At 37.3% G+C, this 13043-nt stretch overlaps 1 protein-coding gene across 7 annotated transcripts in view; it reads right to left on the bottom strand.

Annotated features, from left to right (window-relative positions):
* LOC306888430 (rho GTPase-activating protein 42-like) overlaps positions 1-13043 on the bottom strand; it is a 125340-nt gene that overhangs the window by 83003 nt on the left and 29294 nt on the right. For all 7 annotated transcript variants that reach the window (XM_079446723.1, XM_079446725.1, XM_079446724.1 and 4 more), the window contains exon 2: positions 9337-9432. In XM_079446723.1, the coding sequence (XP_079302849.1) occupies positions 9337-9432 (96 nt within the window). The remainder of the gene's footprint in view (positions 1-9336; positions 9433-13043) is intronic.

Genomic DNA, 13043 nt, shown 5'->3' with positions numbered 1-13043 from the left:
ACCTGTTTAAAAGACCTTTTTTAAAAACATTTTAATTGAGGAGTAAATATAATCTTATGCTCGCAGCGCGTCAGTTATGTGTTAATTATTGTGGGGCAAATTAATTGTACTTTTACTTTAATAATAAAAGTAACTTCATAATAATAATAGGCCTAATAAAATAAGAATGTAACAGGCCTACATTAATTGGAAATGACAAATCCTCTTAAGATTGCCAATAATTGATGTTTTTGACAATATCTCTGGCTATCGTCGATACAAGATTATCATCTTTTGACGCACCCCAGGTTATCGCAGGGCAGACAGCACGTTGCCTGTTACGTTGTTTGGCCTGCGTTGTTGAGCGCAGTGGCACTGAGAACATAATATTTCACACACTTTAAAGGATTAGTTCACTTTTAAAAAACACTTTTGCTAAAAATTATTTTATTAAAAAGCCTACTGACTCGGTACTTCCGCCTAAGTCAACCGTGACCTTTTCCACGTAATTGCGTATTACGTGACGTCACGAATGCGCATCACAGAACAGAGCAAGGCGAGCATTTGTGCTTATAAAACTTAAACTTTTTTATTTATTTTTGAAATGACTGATCGTTTTGCTAGATAACACCCTTATTCATCGTCTGGTATCGTTTAAAGCCCTTTGAAGCTGCACTGAAACTGTCATTTGGACCTTGATCCGTTTGGGTCCCAATGAAGTCCATTTTATGGAGAAATGTTTTCATCAAAAACCTTAATTTCTTTTCGACTGAAGAAAGAAAGACATGGACATCTTTGATGACATGGGGGTGAGTAAATTATCAGCAAAAGTTTTTTTAAAAGTGAACTAATCCTTTAAGCTTTAATTTTCCAAATGTAATTGGATTAGTCCAACGAATCGTTCGGTTTGTAATGCGTACCAAACCGAAAGCCTCGTACCGAACGGTTCAATATGAATACTCGTATCGTTACACCCCTTATATTTATACATATACACACACACACTTACCGGCCACTTTATTAGGTACACCTGTTCAATTGCTTGGTAACACAAATTGCTAATCAGCCAATCACATGGCATCTAGATGTGGTAAAGACGACTTGCTGAAGTTCAAACTGAGCAGAGAATGAGGAAGTTTTTTTATTTAAAAACACAACCAATGGTTCGAAAAAGAGAAAATAACCAGTGAGCAGCAGTTGTGTGGACGAAAATGCCTTGTTGATGTCAGAGGAGAATGGGCAGAATGGTTAGAGATGATAGAAAGGCAACAGTAACTCAAATAACTACTCGTTACAACCAAGATATGCAGAATACCATCTCTGAACACACAACACGTTGAACCCTGAAGCTGATGGGCTACAGCAGCAGAAGATCACACTGGGTGCCGCTCCTGTCAGCTAAGAACAGGAAACGGAGGCTACAATTTGCACAGGCTCACCAAAATTGGACAATAGAAGATTGGAAAAAGGTTGCCTGGTCTGATGAGTCCCGATTTCTGCTGCAACATTCAGATGGTAGGGTCAGAAATTGGCGTAAAGAACATGAAAGCATGGATCCATCCTGCCTCGTCTCTACGGTTCAGGCTGGTGGTGGTGGTGTAATGGTGTGGGGGATACTTTCTTGGCACACTTTGGGCCCCTTAGTACCAATTGAGCATCGTTTAAATGCTACAGCCTACCAGGGTACTGTTGCTGACCATGTCCATCCCTTTATGACTACAGTGTACCCATCTTCTGATGGCTACTTACAGCAGGATAATGTACCATGTCACAAAGCTCAAATCATCTCAGACTGGTTTGACAATGACAATGAGTTCACTTTACTCAAATGGCCTCCACAGTCACCAGATCTCAATCCAATAGAGCACCTTTGGGATGTGGTGGAACGGGAGATTCTCATCATGGATGTGCAGCCGACAAATCTGCAGCAACTCCGTGATGCTATCATGTCAATATGGACAAAAATCTCTGAGAAATGTTTCCAACACCTTGTTGAATCTATGCCACGAAGAATTAAGGCAGTTCTGAAGGCAAAAGGGGGTCCAACCCGGTACTAGCAAGGTGTACCTAATAAAGTGGTCAGTGAGTGAGTATATTATATATATATATATATATATATATATATATATATATATATATATAGTAAAGTATTGTAGTGCCTACCATCTTTGTTCACAGTATGTATCACTGAAAGGACTTTGAACAAAATGCTGGATTCATGTCAAGAGATGGCATTAACATGCAGCCACAGGTTTCATCAACATTCATCAATAGCCGTAGCCCTATCATTTCCTACCTAACAACGTTTCTGTCCATTAAAGCGGTCCATTAGCTAAACATCCATAAAGATGCCTTTGTGTCGCTACCTTCCAAAACATCCCCGCTATGGCCGGCTCACCCAACATTCCTTTTAGTCATACAAATAGGGGAAAAACTGCAAAAAATTCACCCCATTCCTATTTGGCAACCAGATGGAGATAGAAAAAAAGCCAAATTGAACTCCATTATGAGCTTGCTTTGCCACACCTCAACACATTTAATTAGATTTTCCCCATCAGATTGCTTGGGAAAAGAGGAAAAGGTAGCAGGCTAAATGACAGGTTGCCTGTGCGATTGAGAGTACCAAAAGACTGGAAGCCAACTGTTAGATGCAGATGGTCTGAGTGTCAAGCCAGCAAACAATGCACAGAGCAAGGCAGGAAGATAATAAACAAAGTAATGACACATAAGGAGAGAACGCAGGAACGAGAGAAGGATAGAAAGAGATGAATGGCTGCAAGAAGAGACAGAACAGAATGAGTGATCAACCCATCAGGGCGTATGAACTCTCAGCACATCTACTCAGTGCCCACCGAGGGTGAGCGGTCTGCATTTTCCTTAATCTCTGACACAAATCACAATTAGTTACTCTGATCTCTTAAAGGGCTGAGCTGAGACCTTTTTGTCTGGAATGTAAGCAAATCAATACAATAGATTATGCATGCCAGGCAAGCAATCTCACTGAGACCTGCCTTGAGCTGTTGAGCTAAATCTGGACTGGACAGGATGTCAGCATACAATTGCTTTCATACAAGAATGCATTTACTAATCAAAACGATGAATTGCAAGTCCTTCTGTGACTGCTCACATGCTAAAGATTGTAACCAATAGCCAAAAGGCAAAGAGTCGGAGTGGAGGAAAAAAAGACCCTAAAAATCATCTATGCTACTCAACTCTGGGTGACTCTTCCAAGGAACTCATATGGAATTTCCAGGGATAGGTCTTGATTAAAATGACAATCCCAGCCATCTGGGACAGTGTGCGGGACATTTGGGATCAAGCAAGGAAACAATTCCTCAGAACATTAGGATAACTTTCCATTAAGATAATCTTAGAATGGTTAAGCAGATCGTCTTTAATGGGTTTGAAGGAACATTTTATCGCTCAGATGTTGCTCTTTCATAGCTTAGGCGAGTTAATGGACTTCTTGGTTGTGAATCAACTTTCTCAGATGTTCTGCTAAAACTTCTCACAAGGAATAAAAATAGACAAATGAGACAACTGTTGATGTACAGTAAGAGTGTGTACAGCATAGCCCTTACACGTAATTCAGTCTTAAAGGAATAAATATTTGATTTGAATGTTTGTATTTGATGAGAAAAGGTCTGAGCATCTGTTAACGTTCATTTAACATTCACTAGCATTGGAGAGGTTACTATGGAAACGTAACAGGTTACAGATTACTAACTTAACTTATAACTTTTTCAATTACTTAATGTAACTGATTACATTTGATTACTTTTCTAAAATTATCATTATTCATTTTCAAAAATTTCATCTTACAGTAGTACTCAACACCGATTACTGTAAGACTTTCAAAATCCTTCACTTAAATTAAGATTATAAAAAAAAATTACTTTAAAAAGGACAGCCACCACAAAATCAGACTTTACCACCTCTTTTTACTTTGAGATCATTGTGAGGTTAAATACTGTTTTTGAAATCAAATCCTTGCATATCTAGGAATCAATGATATCTAACAATGTCTTAAATAACGCGAATACAATGCAAGTTATCCAGTGAGCATCCTATTCTGTGTCCAAAACTGAAACATTGGTGTCTCATATTTTAGAGCAGTCAGTGCAATTTGGGAAAGATTGAAATTAAATCATAAACAATTAAGACATTAAATCTGTGTGTGTGTGTGTGTGTGTGTGTGTGTGTGTGTGTGTGAATATTCAAATGTAACCCCCTTTGTAATCATTAACATTTTCATAAGTAACTATAATTTAATTACACATTTTTTTTCTCAGTAACTATAACAGATTACAGTTACATTTATTCAGGGCCGCTGCTGGCCAAATGGGTGCCCTAAGCAGGATTGTATTGTTGTGCCCCCCTCCCTCAAATATTATGGAAGTAAAAAAAAAAAAAACCTACTATAGGGGTGAAAATAGAACTTTAATAAAATATAAAAATAAATTAATAAATTGTATTATTTACAAATTACAATTGTAGCTCTAGGCAATTACCTATGGCTATGACTTTATTAATACAGTTGTCTGAATGATTTTATGGTCTCAAGCATTCAGAAATCACTTTTTGAAGTGTTTTACTATGATTAAATCACGGTTAATTTTTGTAAGGGTCGTGATGTCCATATGTTTTTTGTTGAAGAAATTATAGAGGCTGTGCCATCTATAGCAAAAAGGTGGCCAAAAATGAAAGATTAAGTGGATATTTATTGGAATTAAAGTTTTGGTCAATAGCCTATTAAACAAGGATGGCTTTGGCTCCCTTTGCAGGCATTTGTAATAACATGCAATGTACATAAATAGTTTATTTTGTATTAGCCTACATTATGTATTTCAACAGTGTTATTCGATGAAACCATATAATCATTAATTAACCAATCATTATTGCCTCATTGTTTTTATATAATGCATTTTAAGTCATATTAAAGTCTATTGTTGGCTTAGGTCTGTTTTTATAACCACAAAAATTATTATCTTAATATTCTACTTCAAAGAAGTCAGTTAATTCTCAGCACATAGAGACTCTTTCACCCAGATATCACACTATAGAGACTGTGTCTGTTCCCCGAACTAGAAAATACAGAAAACATCCAAACCAGTAAGAGTAACAATTTAATTGATGTTCAACAAATAAAAAAATGTTTACAATACAGTATGGCTTACTGAATAGCAGGTCCCTTTCTACAAAAGCACTTTTTGTAAATGATTTGATCAATGATCATAACCTAGATTTGCTCTGTTTGACAGAAACATGGCTAAAACCAGATGAATACATTACTTTAAATGAGTCCACCCCCCCAAGATTACTGCTATAAAAATGAGCCAATATTCTCAGTATTTCTTAGAGGGCAGGCTTTAAGTATAACTTGACTGAAGTTATGGTGCTGCGTATAACATTATCTAGAGAAACACGTGTTGGTGATAAATCCCCTGTGATGTTTGTACTAGCTACTGTATACAGGCCACCAAGGCACCACACAGACTTTATTAAAGTCTGGGGGAAGTCGTGGCCTAATGGTTAGAGAGTTGGACTCGTAATCCAAAGGTTGCGGGTTCGAGTCTCGGGCCGGCAGGGATTGTAGGTGGGGGGGAGTGAATGTACAGTGCTCTCTCCACCCTCAATACCACGACTGAGGTGCCCTTGAGCAAGGCACCGAACCCCCAACTGCTCCCCGGGCGCCGCAGCATAAATGGCTGCCCACTGCTCCGGGTGTGTATTCACGGTGTGTGTGTGTTCACTGCTGTGTGTGTGCATGTTGGATGGGTTAAATGCAGAGCACGAATTCTGAGTATGGGTCACCACACTTCACTTAAAGAATTTGCTGATTTTCTATCTGAGTTAGTACTGGCTGCAGATCAAGTCTTAATTGTTGGCTATTTTAACATCCATGTCGATAATGAAAAAGATTTCTTAGCATTAGGATTCTTCTGAACTCTATTGGGTTTAGACAACTCATTTCAGGACCTACTCATTGTCGAAATCATACTCTAGATTTAATACTGTCACATGGAATTGATGTTGGTGGTGTTAAAATTCTGCAGCAAAGCGATGATATCTCAGATCATTATCTAGTCTTGTGTAAACTCCATATAGCTAAAACTGTAAATTCTACACCTTGTTACAAGTATGTTAGAACCATCACTTCTACCACAAAAACTGCTTTGCAAGTAATCTTCCTGATTTATCTCAATTCCTCAGCATATCCAATAGCTCAGAACAACTTGATGATGTAACAGAAACTATGGACTCTCTCTTTTCTAGCACTTTAGATACAGTTGCTCCTTTACGCTTAAGGAAGATCAAAGAAAACAAACATAACCCCTGGTATTCATTCAATACAGTGGCTAAATTAACGAAAAATAAAGCATCAACAGGTGTTGGCATTCCCCAAGAGCACAACAGTAATGACTTTATGAACTACTTTACTTCCAAGATCGATACTATCAGAGATAAAATTGTAACTATGCAGCCGTCAGCTACAGTATCGCATCAGATACTGTAGCACTATAGATCCCCTAAGGAACATTTTCACTCATTCTCTATTATAGGAGAGGAAGAATTGTATAAACTTGTTAAATAATCTAAACCAACAACATATATGTTAGACCCTATTCCATCTAAACTACTAAAAGAGCTGCTTCCAGAAGTCATAGATCCTAATTTGGCTATTATTAATTCGTCATTGTCATTAGGATATGTCCTCAAAACTGTAATTAAGCCTCTCATTAAAAAAACACAACTTGACCCCAGAGATCTAGTTAATTACAGACCGATCTCAAATCTCTCTTTTTTTATGTCAAAGATACTAGAAAAGGTAGTATCCTCACAATTATATTCCTAGAGAAAAATGGTATCTGAGAGGAATTTCAGTCAGGATTTAGACCGTACCATAGTACTGCTCTCATTAGAGTTACAAATTATCTGCTTCTATCATCTGATCGTGGTTGTATCGCTTTATTAGTGCTACTGGATCTTAGCGCCGCGTTTGACACTATCGACCAAAACATTCTTTTGAATAGACTAGAACACTTTGTTGGCATTAGTGGAAGTGCCTGGTTCAAATCGTACTTATCTGACCGCCATCAATTAGTAGCAGTGAATGAAGAGGTATCATATCGATCACAAGTGTGGCTTAGCTCCTCAGTACCTGAGCGCGCTCTTATCACATTATAGTCCTCCACGTCCACTGCGTTCTCAAAACTCTGGCTGTTTGATAGTACCTAGAATATCAAAATCAACTGCGGGCGGCAAATCCTTTTCCTATTTAGCACCCAAACTCTGGAACAATCTACCTAATGCTGTTCGGGAGACAGACACACTCCGTCAGTTTAATTCTAGATTAAAGACACATTTCTTTAACCTGGCTTACACATAACACACTAATACGCTTCTATTATTAAAATCCATTGTTAGGCTGCATTAATTAGATCAACCGGAACCGGGAACACTCCCCATAACACACGATGTGCCCGTTACATCGTAAGAAGAATGGCATCTACGCTAATATTTGTCTGTTTCTTTCTTATTCTGTTTCTCAGTCCATGTCCGGATCAGATGGTGGATCGGTGCCGGGAGATGGTGTCTCCCTAATCGACGGCGGAGGCCGGGACACCTGGATGAGCCCCGGGGACATATCCCCAGTGAAGACCTCGACTTAAATATAATAAAAAAAAAGAAAATAACTAAAAATGTAATAAAACACCTAACTACATAATACTATTATTGTTATAAATTGCAACAATATAAAATAGAAATAAATACATTTATACATTTAAAATTATTAAAACAATAAGTAAACAATAAATAAACAATTATCTCCTGGCCAGAGGAGAACTGGCCCCCCAACTGAGCCTGGTTTCTCCCAAGGTTTTTTTTTCTCCATTCTGTCACAGAGGGAGTTTTGGTTCCTTGCTGCCATCGCCTCTGACTTGCTCAATTGGGGACACTTAATCATCAATTTTATTTCGCAGATACTATTTAAACTAAACTGATCTAGACAATGACATCTCTGAATTCAATAATTAAATGCCTGAAAACTTAACTGAAAATTGAGTGTTTAATCTTATTTTTATACATTACTGACACTCTATCCTCCAATTTGATACTGTTAAGTGCTTTGACACAATCTGTATTGTTAAAAGCGCTATATAAATAAAGGTGACTTGACTTGACTTTTGTAAATTATTATTTGAAGTAATAAAACCATGGTTAATTTCCTGTTACCGTGGCTACAAAAACAATGATTTTTGGGTTTATTCGTGTTAAAACCATGGCTAATTTTCGTAAGGGAACATGGAAGCTCATGTGTTGGTGAAATTATTTCCGACATTAAAACACGTCAACAGCCAAAAAAGTTTCACAGGATTATGAAGTGATGCACAGGCTTCGTTTTCAATATTTAAAAAAAAATTCTCGGCGCCGGATTGCGGATGTCTTTTCAAGGGCATAGTTGTCCATCAATTATGATCATTTGCATTCAGCCGCAAACATGAGGTGCGAGCGGTCGCGGAATGCGGGAATGGCACGTCAAGGTTTTTTTTTTTGTTGCGCAACTGGGCTGGTGCCCCCCTGGGAGTTGGTGTCCTACGAAAACTGCGTACTCTGCGTATAGGGAGCGGCGGTACTGCAATTATTTCATAATTAAATTACATAACTCTGTTACATGTAAGTAGTTACTCTCCCCAACACTGAAATTGACAAACAACAGTGTTTATGTGAATACTCTCCAAGGTGGACAGTCTTTAACTGATTGAGTTTTAGTGGGAGATGTTTATTAATGTCTTTTTATATACATTTTATGTTTTTGTGTTGTTTTTTCTCATTTTCATGCTATACATGACATGAATTTGTCTGTACACTGAAAAATGTCCAGTCCAAAATGAGTCAAGTCTGACAACAAGTCCACACAAGTCAGTCTGAGTGCGAGTCCCAAATCCAAGTTCCCGAACTCAGTCTTGTTACATGATTTGACTGGTTTGGATGGAGAGTGGAAAACACACTGCTGTAATGGAAAGGAAAACAATGTGGCACAATAATCGTTTTCACAATTGCTGCAAGCAAAAATCTAAATCCAAACAAAAAAATCGATTAATCGCATAGCCCTAGTTCGAGTGATTAATGAGATGACTTCTGAAGCTCCATGAGGTCTTTTTGTCTGGAGAACATTTAAGCAGGAGACTTCAACAAATGTTTGCATTTGCTCTCCATTTATTCTAATTGCTATCTAGGAGACAGAATTGAGATATTAAAGGAATCTCATTTGTGATTTGTCATATACATATATGAGACTGAATCAGTATTAGAAGTAGCAGACCACAAATCAGCAGTTTACCCCACACTTACCAATGTTGACTTCGTCATCTGTTTCTGCGTCACCAATACACTCAAACTGGAACTCCTGTAATGACTGGGAGAACTTCTGCACGGCTGCCGAGAGGTCTGCAACAAAGAAAAAGAGATTTGAACCATGAAAGTGTACACAATCGCAGAACAATTGCAGAACAGTTTAACAGCATTATCATGGTGCATAAAATATCTTAAGCATTCAAAACTTTAGAAACGCATGAAAGCTAACAGAGTCGAAATGAAACCAAAATCAAAGCCACTTGAGTCAAAGGTGTCTCCTCTTCTCAGCACAACCTTATAGTAGTCTGTATAAAAAGGCAAATACATAATCTTCACTCCCAGCTGAGAATAAATGAGTTCTCATTTAGAGTGCTAAATGTACATCTCAGTCATCAAGAGTGGGTGGAAAGGACTTGAGCAGGAAATGCTAAGCAACTCGATCAAAAACGGTAATGAGACTGCAGAGAAAAGCCATTTCATCATGCCTTAAAATAGGTCTTAAACCCGACTGCTCCTCCAAATACCAACAAAAGCTCTCTGACAAAGAAAACTCTGAAAAGGTTTTCTCATTACTTTTTCCTTAATCTTCTATTTGGAAAAATGCAGGATTGGAAAATGGCTCTTTCAAGCATAAGAGCATAAGATTTGTCAAAAGATCATAGGCATTTACAATGTAGCAGGGAGGAATACTAACTTTGCACTTTTGACTGTTGTTTTGGTAAATTTTTCATTGACCATCTTTCAAGAAAGGCCATGAGGATGAATTGTAATGCTTATTAGATAGACCAGCATTAATACACAGACTGACGCTGATCTGCCACAAGGGTGGCTTGTAATTCCAGAAAGATCAAAAGTTGATTCCATACCATTCACAATCCTATGGCTGCTTTGCTGTTAATTTCAATGTAAGTCTAATATGGGGCATTATGGCTCACTTTGGTCAAATCTACAGGCACATCTCAAAAAATTAGAATATCGTGAAAAAGTTCATTTTTTCTTGTAACATTTCAAAAAGTGAAACTTTCATATTTTAGATTCATTACATGTAAAGTAAAACATTTCAAAAGTGTTTTTTGTTTTAATTTTGATGATTAGAGCTTACAGCTCATGAAAGTCAAAAATCAGTATCTCAAAATATTAGAATATTTACATTTGAGTTTCAGTTAATGACCATCTCTACAGTATACATTCCGGGTATCTCTTGTTCTTTGAAACCACAATAATGGGGAAGACTGCTGACTTGGCAATGATCCAGAAGACGAACATTGACACCCTCCACAAAGAGGATAAGTCACAGAGGGTCATTACTGAAAGGTGTGGCTGTTCACAGAGTGCTGTATCAAAGCATATTTAATGCAAAGTTGACTGGAAGGAAGAAATTGGGTAGGAAAAGGTGCACAAGCAACAGGGATGACCGCAAGCTTGAGAATACTGTCAAGCAAAGCTGATTCAAACACTTGGGAGAGCTTCACAAGGAGTGGGCTGAAGCTGGAGTCAGTTCATCAAGAGTCACCACGCTCAGACGTCTTCAGGAAAAGGGCTACCAAGCCACTTCTGAACCAGAGACAACGTCAGAAACGTCTTACCTGGGCTAAAGAGAAAACGAACCGGACTGTTGCTCAGTGGTCCAAAGTCCTCTTTTCATATGAAAGTAAATTTTGCATTTCATTTGGAAATCAAGGTCCCAGAGTCTGGTGGAAGAGTGGAGAGGCACATAATCCATGTTGCTTGAAGTCCAGTGTGAAGTTTCCACAGTCAGTGATGATTTGGGCTGCCATGTCATCTGCTGGTGTTGGTCCACTGTGTTTTCTGAAGTTCACAGTCAACGCAGCCATCTACCAGGAAATTTAAAGCACTTCATGTTACCTTCTGCTGACAAGCTTTATGGAGATGCTGATTTCATTTTCCAGCAGGACTTGGCACCTGCCCACACTGCCAAAGATACCAAAAGCTGGTTCAATGACCATCGTGTTAATGTGCTTGATTGGCCAGCAAACTCACCTGACCTGAACCCCATAGAGAATCAGGGGTTCTGAAAAGTCAGGGGTCAGGCTTCTGAAAAGTATGTTTAAAATATCATTTTTTTATTGATCTTATGTAATATTCTAATTTTCTGAGACACTGAATTTTGGGTTTTCATTATCTGTAAGCCATAATCATCAAAATTTCAAGAATTAAAGGCTTGAAATATTTCACTCTGTGTAATGAATCTATATAATATATGGGTTTCACTTTCTGAAATGAGTGACAAAAAATATTGACCTTTTTCATGATATTCAAATTTTTTTTAAATGTACCTGTATCAATAGCATTAACATTGAACATTGAAAAACAGCCGAGAGGACTGAAAAGAGAACAAAGTTATAGTTGAGGCCATATTTCCTCGTAATTTGCACTTGATGACTTTAATTTTCTTCCATTTCTGGTTTTTGTGCATCATACAGTTGCATCAAACAATTTGTGCACATTTTCTGCCCACTTTTTGACCTAACAGATCAATATAATTTCTGTAACTTCTGGCTCTTTGAATCTCACATATCAAACATACATGCAGAATGCAGAGTTCAGGGAGGATACAGAGAACACTGCAATCTCACTTAAAGTAAACACTGGAACATTCCACTTATAGGGTTCAATTCTAATGGCTACAGATTCTATGTGGATAAATTAGCCATGATTCCTAACTAAAGAAAACATTGCAGCAAAGAGCAACAGGACGTGATGTGATTTTTCCCACATCCCATAAAAACAACAGCGCATCATCCACTTCTGTAGCATTTGTTTTCCTGAGGTCACAATTTTAGTCAGTATTTCTTGCACACAAAACAGTCACAGGAGTTAGAAATGTACTGTGCGCTATACACTAGTTTTCAATAGTTTCAATAGTTTTCACAACCATTTTCCTCCCTTTTTTGGCAAGTAAAATTAACTAGGTTGCATCTTCTGCATTTAAGATCTATGCAAATTAAACTTTTTATGATTAACTAGTGTAATCAGAAATGGTTGTAAATGGGTAATGACATCCCATCTAATTCTATGAGAAAAAAAAAAAAAAGTCCATAAGAAGAATGAAGTAGCTGAAATCACAGTCAGGAATTTTTTCCAGCTGATGAACAATAAAAACAAACAAAATCCACCCGAATTTAGCTTGCACATTTAAAGCTTCATTTGACATACATGGCACTTATAATAAGCAGAATGTTATCATGCATTGGTGTGGATGTTATTATATTGTTATAGTTATGTTTATATTATTATTCTCAAAGTGATTGAAAATCTTCAATTGAATTTGAGTTGAGGTTGCGAACAGAATGTAGAAATTTGATAACAGTATATATAAGAAAACAAAATGAAAATCAATTAAAATGCAATGAACAACTATAAATGCTAAGATTGTCAAAAAAACTACTTTGTAATGTTGATGGATGTTTGAAACGAGACATATTATAGAAATCTGCATTGAGTTTTCATTTTTCAGTTAGGAAATAAGTTAACACTTTCAGAAGGCATTACCTGTGTTGAATCTTTTGAATTCTGAATTATATTTCTCTTCCTGTCATTCCAATTCAACATCTTATGGAGTGTGGCCAATTCAAATCAAATTCATGATTTGAAAGGGAGCTAATATTTAAAAGGGATAAATTCACCCCAAAACTAATCATTTACTCACCCTCAAGTAGTTCCAAACCTATATGAGTTTCTAT

The sequence above is a fragment of the Barbus barbus genome (genome assembly GCF_936440315.1).
Source record: "Barbus barbus genome assembly, chromosome: 22".
In the NCBI taxonomy this organism is placed as follows: domain Eukaryota; kingdom Metazoa; phylum Chordata; class Actinopteri; order Cypriniformes; family Cyprinidae; genus Barbus; species Barbus barbus.
This window is presented reverse-complemented; position numbering and strand designations above follow the sequence as displayed.